The sequence below is a fragment of the Embiotoca jacksoni genome, unplaced genomic scaffold (assembly GCF_022577435.1).
Source record: "Embiotoca jacksoni isolate LCO1_2020_lvr unplaced genomic scaffold, fEmbJac1.0.p SCAF_1, whole genome shotgun sequence".
Classification (NCBI taxonomy): Eukaryota; Metazoa; Chordata; class Actinopteri; family Embiotocidae; genus Embiotoca; species Embiotoca jacksoni.
In genome coordinates, this window is record NW_027185229.1 from 21,360,033 (window position 1) to 21,372,554 (window position 12,522).

General features: G+C 39.9%; 1 protein-coding gene across 4 annotated transcripts in view; it reads left to right on the top strand.

The window, feature by feature from the left end:
• The window catches only part of LOC138196930 (guanine nucleotide-binding protein G(s) subunit alpha-like), a 33,300-nt gene that overhangs the window by 14,753 nt on the left and 6,025 nt on the right, over positions 1-12,522 (top strand). For all 4 annotated transcript variants that reach the window (XM_069147321.1, XM_069147329.1, XM_069147336.1 and 1 more), the window contains exon 6: positions 10,925-10,979. In XM_069147321.1, the coding sequence (XP_069003422.1) occupies positions 10,925-10,979 (55 nt within the window). The remainder of the gene's footprint in view (positions 1-10,924; positions 10,980-12,522) is intronic.

The window sequence follows — 12,522 nt, forward strand, 5'->3', positions numbered from 1 at the left end:
TATTTTGCTGAACAGACTTTTTCCCTTAATTTTTGCTTTTTTGTGAAAGAATTACAAGTTTGACATCTTTGGATGTTAAACAGTTATTAAACCTGAAGTATTGAACTTTTGTTTTGCCCTTCTGCCTGTGAGAGTAATTACAAAAACTCTGTTGGCATGTTGTTACGTCATCGGCTCCGTTGTGGTCAACTCTGTCGCTACTTTCGTGGCTGTGAAATTGTGGATAAATAGTTTTAAGTATTACGATCCCTTTAAAATGACTCGTTTCACCATCAGAGCGTTCAGTTTACATTAATCGTGAGAGCGCGGGCATGTCTCACCAGACACCAGATTTAAAAACTGGGTGTACCGTGAAGTACAGAAAGATTTACCCGGCAGGGAGTCAGGCTGAATCAGCATTGTGTGAATACATCTGGCAAGGGCTTAAATGTTATGGTTGTTTGTTGTATGTTCAAGTCCCGCACTATACTGTAGGTTGAAATGAAACCCTGAAAAGTTGAAACAGATTACTATTAGGTGGAACCACAAGTACGCAAGTAAGTCGCTGCTTTTTGTGAAGGTCCGCAAGCCAGAAAGAATCACTGTTTTTAATCTTTAAAGACTGAATACTGCATCTAATAAATCCATCAAGTTATTTGTATGTAAAATCTGTATGTTAATCCAGTTATTGTAGCGATCAAAAACATGTAGAGGAAAGCAAAAAAAAAGAAGAAGAAAAAACAATCAGCATTTCTTCTGAAATGTAGTGAAATAAAAGTGTAAAGTAACGTGAACTCGAAATATTCACTTAAAAAAGATTCCCATAAAGTACTGTAGTAGTGCAGTACTCTAGTGAATGGACTTAGTGTACAATATGAGTGAGTGCACTGTGTGACCTTGTCGTGTTACATGTGCGACCACAGGTGTTTGTTGATATGCGTGTGGTACTGTATGGTTTCTTGAGAGGAGGTTGGTTGTCAGTGCACGCTATCGAGAAGATGGTCATGAAAAACCAACAGACAGAGTTGGAGGCAGCTGGAGAGACAGAACGATTGAAAAGGAGAAAGGATTGAAGAGAGACATTGAAATGGAGAAAGAGAGGGTTTCCCTCTCCTCTCCTCTCCTCTCCTCTCCTCTCCTCTCCTCTCCTCTCCTCTCCTTCTCCTCCTCCTCCTCCTCTCCTCTCTTCTCCCACACCCAGCAGCTCCAGTGTTATGGATCAGATGCTGGGCTGGGTGGCCAGACCGGAAGTGCTCCCCTCCCCCCTCTGTGTGCTTATGTAAACGGAGAAGCAGAGAAAGAGAGAGGGGAGAGCTATTTTTAACCCAGGCAGGCTGCAGAAGGAGAAAGAATGAGCGAGTGTGTTAGGAGAGAGACAACTTCAGCATTATTGATGAAGGTTGTTAAATGAAAATGTCAACCTTGGATAAGCACGGGAAAAGTCAGGCCCACCCCGGACACCCCCCACGTCTCTCCCTTTTTTTTAATTTTTTTTTTTTTTTAAGAAAATGAATTGCATCATCTGATTCATGTCATGAAAAACAATTAAAAAAGGGAAGAAGAAGTTGACTGGGCACTGATGCTTTGTTGTCTCTGAGAAGGAAGTCGCTGAAGCTTCCCTCCGCTGTCTTTTTGCTTCGTCATGCTCCTCTGTGATGTGTGTTTGTTGTTGTTGTATTTTATTAACACACGTTACTACATACTACATACGTTATGTGGTCTTGGTTCGCAAGCATGTTGTCGTCCTTGATTTTATGAAGATGCGTTGGATTCATTTGGTGTTGGTGAGGCTCCTGTAACTTTAGGCAATTCACATAGGAGGTCCAAACAGCGTGACTGTGTCCCCTAACAGGACTGAGGCGAGCGTTTGTTTTGTCTCAGAAGACGAGGCCTGTTTGTCTGGTTTTGGTTGTTTAATCCGCACCGAAATCACAGTTAGAAACTTTATCCTGAAATAATCGCCTGATTGAAAATTATGCCTGAGATTCTGAGTTGCTTATAACACATCACGACATAATTATTACTTTTAATGTTCACGCGATTGAACCTAAATCATTTTTTTATGCTGTGATTAAATACACTGCTAAGTAACTATTTAAAAAACAGAGTCGTACTGTAGAGTTGCTGTTTGGATCAATCTGCAAATGCATTTAAAAACTGACAATGTATATTCAGTATGAAGAAATGTGTAACTCTTGTCCTGCTTTGCAATGATATAAATGAGCCTGATTAACAAATTGGATATATTTTATATCATTATTAGTTATTGTTTTATATCATATTTAAAAAAAATAAAATAAATGCTGAAACAATTAACTGATTATTTGATTTGTCGATCAACAGAGAAATTGTTCTGTAATTGGTCTTGTGTCGAAATGTAAAATGGTCCTTTGTCCCAACTTGTGAGACATCAGGAAGTCACAGTATTTTTGACACTTTTCGTAAGAATTAAACAAGCGAGACAAAATGTGTCGATGAGATTTGGACGTGCTGCTGGTGGGCAGATTTTGTTATCTTTGGACGGAGACAGAAACGCTGCGTCCCCCTGGTTTCAGTCATTCGGCCGTGTTCACATCTACTCCACAGTGGCATCAATCCTCTTCCTCTAACAGGACCGTTTCTCCAAATTCTGAACTATTCCCTTGAATAAAAAGAAGAAAAAACATTTCTGAATGGAATGAGGCATAAACAGAGAAAATAAATGCAAACACATGGCCCAAAGGAACTTGTGAAAAACAAGCCAATCATGAGACATTGCTGACCAGTTGCAGACGATTATATATTTGGGAACACAGTGAACAGAGCTGCACAAAAGGAGCCTGTTTGCGCTGTAGTGTCAGAACCACGTCTCCTTTCGCACCGTCTCCGTCTGTGGCACCTTTTACGCATTTTAATAACGAGCGTCGATCATATGAGGATCGTCATATCTTGTTGCTTCGTTAGCACGCCAAATAGCTTCACAGCAGATGTGGCTTTTCGTGAGATGTACCCACCTAGTTAGGCTTACCTGCCTCGAAATTCAGTGACATCACGAAGAAAACAAAAAAAACTTTTGATAACATTTTATAAAGACTTGATATGACTATAAGAAGTTAATTAAATTCAAATATATATGAATTATGAGAAAATACAGCTAAAATGAAAGTGAGTATTGGACTTGCGTCATCTCGGGGTCAGAAACAGGACTCCAAATAAATGCTGATGTTGCTATTTTTCTGCTGGATGTGTAAATAAGCAGCTGTCTCCAACATGTTCTCCATATTATCTTAAAAGTCGATAAGATGTCAGTGTTGTGTCCATTGCTTGTTGCACTGTCCCGTACAGGTTAGAAAATGTTATTGCTCAGCAGAAATTGGAAAAAAAATGTTGATTCATTTGAGGTGGGGGATGTAGTAACAAACATCGCTGCGTATGTAATTTCTATATAAATTTCTATAATGTCATAAAGATGTTAAATATCAAGGGAAATTAAAGGAAACTACGGCATGAATGAAACGGCGTTTAATCTCTGAAGCTGCATAAAATTATATAATTTCACTATATATGATATCAAATCACTAAATAGTACAAGTGCTAAATTCTCATTCGTCAGGCGGAAATGCCAGCAATTGCTCTTAAATCTGAAGATTCACTGCTTTTTTTTTTAACTTTTTTTTTTATTCTTTTTTTTGTTTGTTGCTTTGTTCAACTTTAAAACACTCGGGATAACATTCCAAACTATTTTGTTCTTTCTAAATTGATTTAAAGATGTGACTTTGGGTTCTGGAAACTTGCGATGGCAATACATAGAGCATGTGGTTCGTCACTTAAAAATCACAATAAATTGTTTAGTTGTGGAACAAACATTAGTTGTCAATTATTCTGCGGTTTTCCTCTTCGAACACAGAACATTTTAAAGCCTTTAGTCAGGCTTTTCTCAGAGGTTTTAAGTTTATCAGAAATAATGGGTTTAAACATACATGGTGAATAACTGTGGTCAATCTCGCTAGCCAGATGTTGAGAGGAAACGGAGAAATGTGTGTCACAAATAGCTTGGAAAGTGAGGGGAGGAATCTGACGGATCACCTCCATACATCCTGTATCTGTTTCCTTTACCGTTGCGTTCAATAATGATTCTTTAAAAATCTTGTCCGAGCGATAATGTGCCCAACACACACACACACACACACACACACACACACACACACACACACACACACACACACACACACACACACACACACACTTTCTCTTTCTAGCTGTCTCTGTGATGTGCAGTGATGTTTCTGCAAGGACAGAAAATGGCTGGGATTGAGTCTCTGACTCATCAGGAGGGGGAAGGGAGTGAGGTGAAGACGGAGGGGGGAGAATGAGGGATGGGCAAAGACAAACCGATGGTTGTTGGGTTGTTTTTTTTTGTTTTTTTTTTTGGGGGGGGGGGTGTTAGTGTCAGTACTTAGGCTACATCTCCACTTACACATTTTCATTTTAAAACAGCTGATGGACACTGGAATTGTCGCAAGTAGGTTTCCTCCTCCACGAGTAGGAAGTGTTGGCATTATGAAATGCAAATTTAACTTCACAGCTGCTGCTAGCACAGACGACGAGGTCGGCAACGTCTTGGTTCCTTACCCAAGTTGAATTAACCACTGGTACCCGAGGCTGATGTTTTAAGACCCAATAAGGAAGCGAATGCGACTTTCCAAAATTATTCGTTTCCACCTGTCCGGCGTTTTTAAAGATAAAACTGAGTTTGGCAAAGTATTCAAAAGTCTTCATTTGAGGGGCTCAAAAACAGCGTGGTGGTGTGGAGACGTTTGGTGTGAACGTAGCACAGATTTTGCGTTTTAAAACATATAATTTTTGATGTCGCCTTCGTGTGGTGTTGTCCTGAATACGTGTTTTTGAGAAATATGCTTGAGCTGGGTTTTAAAGTGTTTAAGGCTAATTTGGAGACGGCTTTGGGAAACTTTGCTGCTGTAATCTCACTGTATTGTGATTTTCTGAATGCTGTGTGTAATCAGTGATTGTGCTGTTCACAATGTTCAGTTACTGTTAGCAGGCCCGCCTCTCACGTCCTACTCTTTCTATCTTGTTTTCTTTCTATTTGTTCTTAGTTTTTTTTTGTTTGTTTGTTTCTCTTTAATTGAGTTTTTCTTTCTTTCTAACTTCTCTGTAATTTTTTTTTTATTGCTTTTCTTTTCTTCTTTTAGCCTTTCTTTAGGTCTAATTTTCATCCCTGATTTTTGCCTTTGTTTCTCTTTTTGTATCCCTCTTTTAAATTGTATTTCTTTGACTTGTTTCTTTTCTTTCTTGTGGTCTTATGCTCTTCCCGTATTGTTTGTCTTTGTTTCTTTTTATCCCTCTTCTTTTTTCTTTCATTTTTTTTCTTCTAAACTTCGCATTTTTCATTGATAGCCTACTACACTTTTTTTTTTTTTTTTTTTTTTTTTATATTTTGTTCTTTCTTTTTTGTTTCTTTTTTGATTTGTGTTTTTCTGGGTTTCTGCTTTCTCTTTCACTTCTCTTCTTCCACCTTTTTGTTTTTTGTTATATTCTTCACAATCTGTTCCTTTTTAGTCCCTTTTCTTTTTGTGTTACTTCCTAACTTCTTTAATTTGATCTTTTTTTTTGTTTCTTTTCTTCTGTCTTGCACTTTTCCTCCACTCTCTTTATAACCCACCTCATTCCCTGCATTTCTCTCTCTGGATCTCTTTGTTACTCTCTCTGTTTCTCTCCCCCTCTTCTATCCTTCTTTCTCCTCATGCTTTCTCTCTCCCTTTCTTTTTCTTTTCTCTCTGTGTCTGTCTCTCCCCTTTTTCTGGCCCCTCTCCAGTAGCACAAGATTTGGAGCCGATTGTCTATTTATAGTGCCTGTGGTTCTGTCACCATGACAACCAAGCTGGAGGCCAGGGCGCCAGGGAGCTATTTTTGGAGCAGCTGCTGTAATGTCAGACACAGCCTTCTCTCTCTTTTCTTTCCTCCTCTTTCTCTCTATCTCTCTGGATGTGTGTGTGTGTGTGTGTGTGTGTGTGTGTGTGTGTGTGTGTGTGTGTGTGTGTGTGTGTGTGTGTGTGTTGATTAAGGATCGGCTGGTGAAGCCTTTGGTTTGGTCGGCTCCCAGTGTAAAGCCTTAAGCCCCTCGAATGGCTCCTCTCGGGCCGTGCAGGATCTCTTCCCCCCCTTGAGGAAGCGCCATGACCATTTTCTGACTTGGTTCTTCGGAGGCTTGTAAAGCTTCAGTTTTCTCTAAAAAGCTTCAAGTTTTCTCGTGTGCAGAGATGGATTTGAGTGTCCTGAAATGACAAATTCAAGTGTTTGCTCTCAGTTTTGCAAACTGGGACTTACTTTGAATTTTTATGTTTATGGATCGGTTTTAAAGCCATTTGAATGTAAAAGATTTAGTAAAATGTGCTCGTTTCACGGCGTAATTAAATTATTTTATTGTATGTGCACGGTTCAAGTATCCATATTAGTGTTAATAACAATAACAGTAAAGTATTTTTAAATTAAGTGACGGATGTATATATCATGCATTCAACTTTCTAAATCCTAAGTTTCTGATTTTAACACTCCCACCTGATGCTTAACTTTATTTACAAAGGATGAACTATTTTCCTTTTTTCTTTGTTTAGCTGTTTAACCAATTTAACTGGGTTTTTATTTCGACAGAAATACACACTGTATTTCTTTGTTAATGAACAAGTTTTTGTCAGTTTTTAATTTTTTTTATTTAAATGAGATGACAAGGACATTAAAAGAAGTGGCTTGTAGAGCTTTTGAAAACCTGGTAGAGGTAAATAGATTACAGTGGATGTGGAAAGAGGTGCTTTTTAGGGACGTAATCCTTCCCGCTAACTCGTGCGTGTGTGTGTGTGTGTGTGTGTGTGTGTGTGTGTGTGTGTGTGTGTGTGTGTGTGTGTGTGTGTGTGTGTGTGTGTGTGTGTGTGTGTGTGTGTGTGTGTGTGTGTGTGTGTATGTGTGTGTGTGTGTGTGTGTGTGTGTGTGCGCGTGCGTGCGTGTGTGTCACAGCCTTTCAGTAGAGCTGTTCGGATGCAGGGCAAAGTTTTCCAGATGTTGTCAAAAAACAAAGTAATTGTTGTTGCATTTGTTATGACAGTTCCTTTGTTCTTTAATAATGAGTGCTGGCTGTTTTTAAAAAAAAAAGAGACATTGGCAAACTGTAAAAATTCAAATTAAATTATATCATGATTTTAAAATGTAAGTATCAAATTAACAAAAAAAACACTATAAATCTCACTCAGGTTTCTTGTCAAGTTTATGTTTTTTTAATCTAAATAAATAGAGATAATAATTGAGACTATTTTGCAGTCCAGCTGAGTGACGAGTAAACACAGTTGTGCAGCTCAGAGTAGCGTAATCCCGTGTAGAGTTCAGGACGTATACTAGCTCATAATCTGGGTAATCCTGTGTCCTAATGCTGCCACTTTAACAAGATGACTGCATTATGGGAGTGTTATCAGCTCTGCTGGGACAGTACGCATACTGTTGATTGTGCAGGGCCCTCAAGCCTTTCCAGCGTATGAAGATGTCTGTTTCGTTGTGGAGAAGGAAATTCAGAAACAATTCCAACGAGTGTTTCAGTACAGACCTCCTTTCTCAGGTTTGACATGCAAAGCGGATACATGCTGCTGTTTTAGCGTGTTTATTTTTGGTAATTGTTAAAGCAGAATTTTGAGGGAAGTTGACCTTTTTTTTTTTTTTCTTGAAGTTGAAATTTATGTTTTTGTTTTATATTTACAAACACATAATAAAACAGTTCCCAGTATTGTTTTTATTTGTACAGCAGTAAATTTAACTTTTTTTTAAAAGATAGAACTACTGTATTAATTATTTGCTTTTCCTACAATTCAGTAATTGAACCTGCAAAAAAATATACAAAGTAAAAAGTACAGTAAAGTCAAATAATGCACTTTATCTTTTTTTGTAAATACAGGGTTATTTTCAGTCCCCAGACAAGTGCTGTGTGTATTTCCAGAGTTTAAGTCAGCCTGTCTGCTACCCCAGAATAACCCTGACAGGTTATACATAACACCGCAGACCTCTCTGTTACTGGGGCAGCCACTATTATTTAGTTCAACTTACGAGGCACGGTTATTATTGGCACTTCTCCTATTAATAGGGAGAACTGCTAAAAATTGAGTTGAGTGTTTGTCCTGGGCGTGTCGACGCCTCAGACCAGAGCTGTAGATAAACAAGAGTTTGGCCTCGGCAGATGTCGGCGGCAGCCATGTTAGCTCTGTCATCATTAGAGCTTTTAGATTCTGTCACGCCCTGATTATTAATGTTGTTTTTTTTGCGAGCTTCGTATGTGTATGTTACAGGAAGATGAAGTTAGACGCTGGCTCGCAGGGTCTGAGCTGTGCATGCATGCGGGGCTGCTTGGCTCCGAGCGGTCGTTCGCTGAGGACTCTGGGTTTGCTGGCACAGCAGAGGCACTGTAGTGTGGGAACAGCTGAGCCACTTGGCCCCTGCAGAGAGTCGATGGTACCCAACCGGTTGGCTGCTTAATAGCCTCCATGTGTGTTCTATATATCTGTGTCAGTGTGCATTTGTGCGGAGAAACACACAGTTCCCCAAACTCTTTGTCCTTCTCCGTTTCTCTTTCAGTACTTCTTCCTTACTCACTGTCTTTTTATCTGGCTGTCCGTCCAGCACTGCAGCTTCCGCAGACCCAGCCCCCTGTTCCTTGCAGTGTGTTACCTGCAGCCCTCTTGTCACATTTCACCCCTGCCTGCCACATTCCTAGTTATCTCAGAGGGGGCTGCATACCTGTTCTCTGAGAGGCAGCTACAAGCAGGCGCCTTGCCTTTCTAGTTGTAAGGACGGGAGTGCAGACAATCAGTCAAAGCAGACAGCTGGGCAGGCCGAGAATCCAACATGGTGGGGAATTAGCAGGTCTGTCTATGTCAGGAGCCACCTTTTAGCAAGTAACCAGGAAAGAGTGGATCCCAACATATTTAGTTTGTGAGTCATTGCAGAGGTTTTTTTTTTTTTTTTTTTTTTTTTTTTTTTGGGGGGGGGGGGGGTGTTTTCAGGAAATTGGTTAGTGGAGGTTGTAAGCAGTGCCATGATGAATCAGGATCATATACATTCCAAAAAAAAGTTTTATATTCAGGCACACACTGTAGGAATCTTTGCCTTTAAAAAAATAAAGCTATTTATTCCAACTCCATAGTTACCAGTTGTATGTTTTTTGTGGCTAGTTCAGCCAGTGTTTCACCTTTATTTTAATAATTTGTTGAGGCCTACAGTTTGACCAGTTTGCAAAGACAGACAAACGATAACACCAATTTTTTTTTTTTAATAATAGTTTAGGGAAGTTGATTAATATAATTCAAACTGTTTTAGCTTCACAGTCACTGTCCGTCCACCTGACACAACATCTCAAATATTTCTGTTCCTGTCGATCTCCAAAAAGACTCACATCTGCACTCTAAATGTATCAGTCAGGCAGTATCTGTAGACCTTCCTCTGGCAAATGTTGGGGACCCCTGAAAGTATTTGCATTGAATTTAATTTCAATTCAGTATTTCAGCTGAGTTGAATAGAATGAGATTTTAATGTTTAATATACTGTGGCAACACGAGGCAAACGCAGGGACATTAACAAGCTCTCCTCTGCAGGAGTTTCCCAATTCTTATTTCTTACATGTTTAAGAACAGCAGCAAATCAGTGATTGGATCATTTGGATGATATGAATATTATTAGTGCACACAGAGCTGTCTTTAGTAGAAGTTCTGCTTCTGTAGATGATCCCCCCTCTCAGCACTCGTGTGCCGTTTCGTCACCCTTAAGAGGACTCGTTGTTGGAAAACCAGCAGTCCTTGTGCTTGACTGATGCAGGCTAGTGGGACACTTACTGTAGGATGGTTGCCACTGTAATTTATAGATAATCACCAAATTCCTCCCAGTGTAGCGGAGCTGGCCTCAGTTCAGCTCACTCCTCTGTCCGTGGCTGAGCCACTCCTGTTCTTCTTTCTATATGTTTCTGTACAAATGAAAGTACTGGCAAGACAGCAGGGATGTTTCTTTATTTGTGTGTTGTTGTTTTTTGTCCACGCTTTTCTAAGCCATCCCAGTCCTCAGATTCATTGTATATGCACATATATAGTAGAACTGCACCCTATACACAAGGAAGGATCATTAGTCGTTGATTTTTTTTTTCTCCGTTTCAGACATTTAATCTTGTCTGTGGCCAGTTTTGAATCCTGAACAGACACCTCCATCCAGCAGCCGACCATGATGCAGTCACCATGAAAACATCAGGGCGACTCGCACACCTTGAATAGCAGCAGCATGTAGGCCATTTCAGCAGAACAATTAACATGCGCTTGGGTAGGCACTATGCAAATCTGAGCGCACTGTAGGCCTGCATACCCACCCACGCACATACACACTGCCACATGCACACACACACACACACACACACACACACACACACACACACACACACACACACACACACACACACACACACACAGATACACACTTCTCCTCCTGTGCAACTACTACTACAACAGCTCCATTGACGAGGCTTCTCGGGTCTGACAGAGCAAACGGCTGCTGGTGACTCAGACTGGCTGCCTCTGATCTCACTGTGAATTGAGACACGCGCCCCCTCGTGGCCGTCCAGGGACTGCTGTCCTCCATCTTTCTCATCTTATTACTGTACTGGGTTGGACCACTGTGTGTGTGTGTTTGTTTGTGTAGGCTCGTCAGTATAATCAGATTTTATGGTGCATTCACAGCCGGTACATGTAGTCCTAAGTAGCATTTATTTGGATGATTACTGAAAGTGGGCTATTGAATTGACATGTTTTGCTGTGTTATTGTAACTATATTGTAAATTATAGTTTTATTATGTTATTGTATAATTATTATTATGTTCCTGCAGGACAGCAGCTGGGATCTAACTGTCTGTATTTTTCTGTTCTCTTTGCAGCTTCTTAGACAGGATCGATGTGGTCAGGCAGAACGACTACACACCCACTGATCAGGTAAGATGTTCACCACAAGCAACAGCTTTAATAATAGTTTGACATCCATGCAACTAACATAAGCCTTTTTTTTTTTATAGAACTCAACTAACAACTAGAAAAGCACAATGTAAATATAATAAAACTAAAGTCAGAATAAGATGAATGACTGCTGAATTCCTTGAAGCGGCTTTAGTATCAGACTCCCGGTATTGTGAGTGCTTGCTCACTGTCACACTGTGATAATATTATTTAGTAACACCGTTACTTATCAAAATGGTTGTTGTGAAGCTCAACAAGAAAAGCTCCTTTCCCAATTGTGTTTAACTGAATAACATTAAAACGTCAAAAAACAAAACTGTCTGAAACTCCTTAAAGCTGGAATAGGCAGTTTTTTTTTGGTGACATCAGTATGCAAAAATATCCATATTAACCTTTCAGCATATGGTAATTGAAGTGTTCAGAGAGAACGCTAAAAGTCTGCATCTCCTCTTAGCTCTCAGTCTCCAGAAAATGTAGCGCGTGATGGAGACTGAAGGGCAATTACAGGTCATTTCAGAGAGAGGGCGTTCATATTGGCTGTTCCGACTCACTCACCAACATCCGCTACCTTTCCTGAGCCATTCATACTCTCGAAGACAGTTCACACCGTGGCTAGCACCTGTTTGACCCGCTGCTCCTTGGCAGGCGCTACAGGTCATTCACAACTGGGACCACTGCTCATGAACAGTTTCTTTACTAAGGCCATTCATACTCTTAATCAACTCAAACATCCAAAAAGAGAACAATCCTTGTGCAACTTTCACAATCTGCAATAAAGCACGTGTCAATATTGGCCAAATGTTTCAGAGATGAAGAGAACTTCATGACTAAAGCGTGTGCGTGTGCTCGTTTGGCGGGAGGTGCTTAGGGTAGAGACAGGAAGAAGGAGAGCTGTATTTTCAAATTCTGACTTTTTTCAGAGCTATCTACCCCAGCTTGGTCCAAGGATGTGTAATACTGTACATACACTATATCAGAACATACATAGGATTTGCAAAATGAGCGTGTGCAGTTGTTCATGCCTGATCTGCGGCCAGTCCGCGCACAGACGATCGCACAGGGTCCAACTTGTGCAGATGATAACGTTCACGTCACTCTGACCCACGTGGACATGAGAACCATAAGCTGACCTTCATGAAGTCACTGTCATTTTCTGTCATCAAGGGAATTTTTTTACATATGTACACATTGCCTTGTCAAATAGTTAGCAAAAAGTTATGTATCAGTCATGGATACTTTGTCTATTGTACGAGTTTTGAGGGGAATGTGTAGTGCAGATTTTATTTAAAAAAAAAAAAAAAAAAATGTATTACATAAAATGTATAGTGAATATACATTCGTAGGCACTGTATGGTCAATCTGCAGTTGTTTTGGACATTGTTTTCAGGTTCTTAAATGTGAGGATTTGTTGCTTTTCTCACTGAATATTTGGGGATTTTATTCTGTTGCTCAGGTAAAACTCTTGAGTTTGTAAAGATAATTTTGTTTTACTGTTTTTCTGTCTTTTTATATATTGAACAAT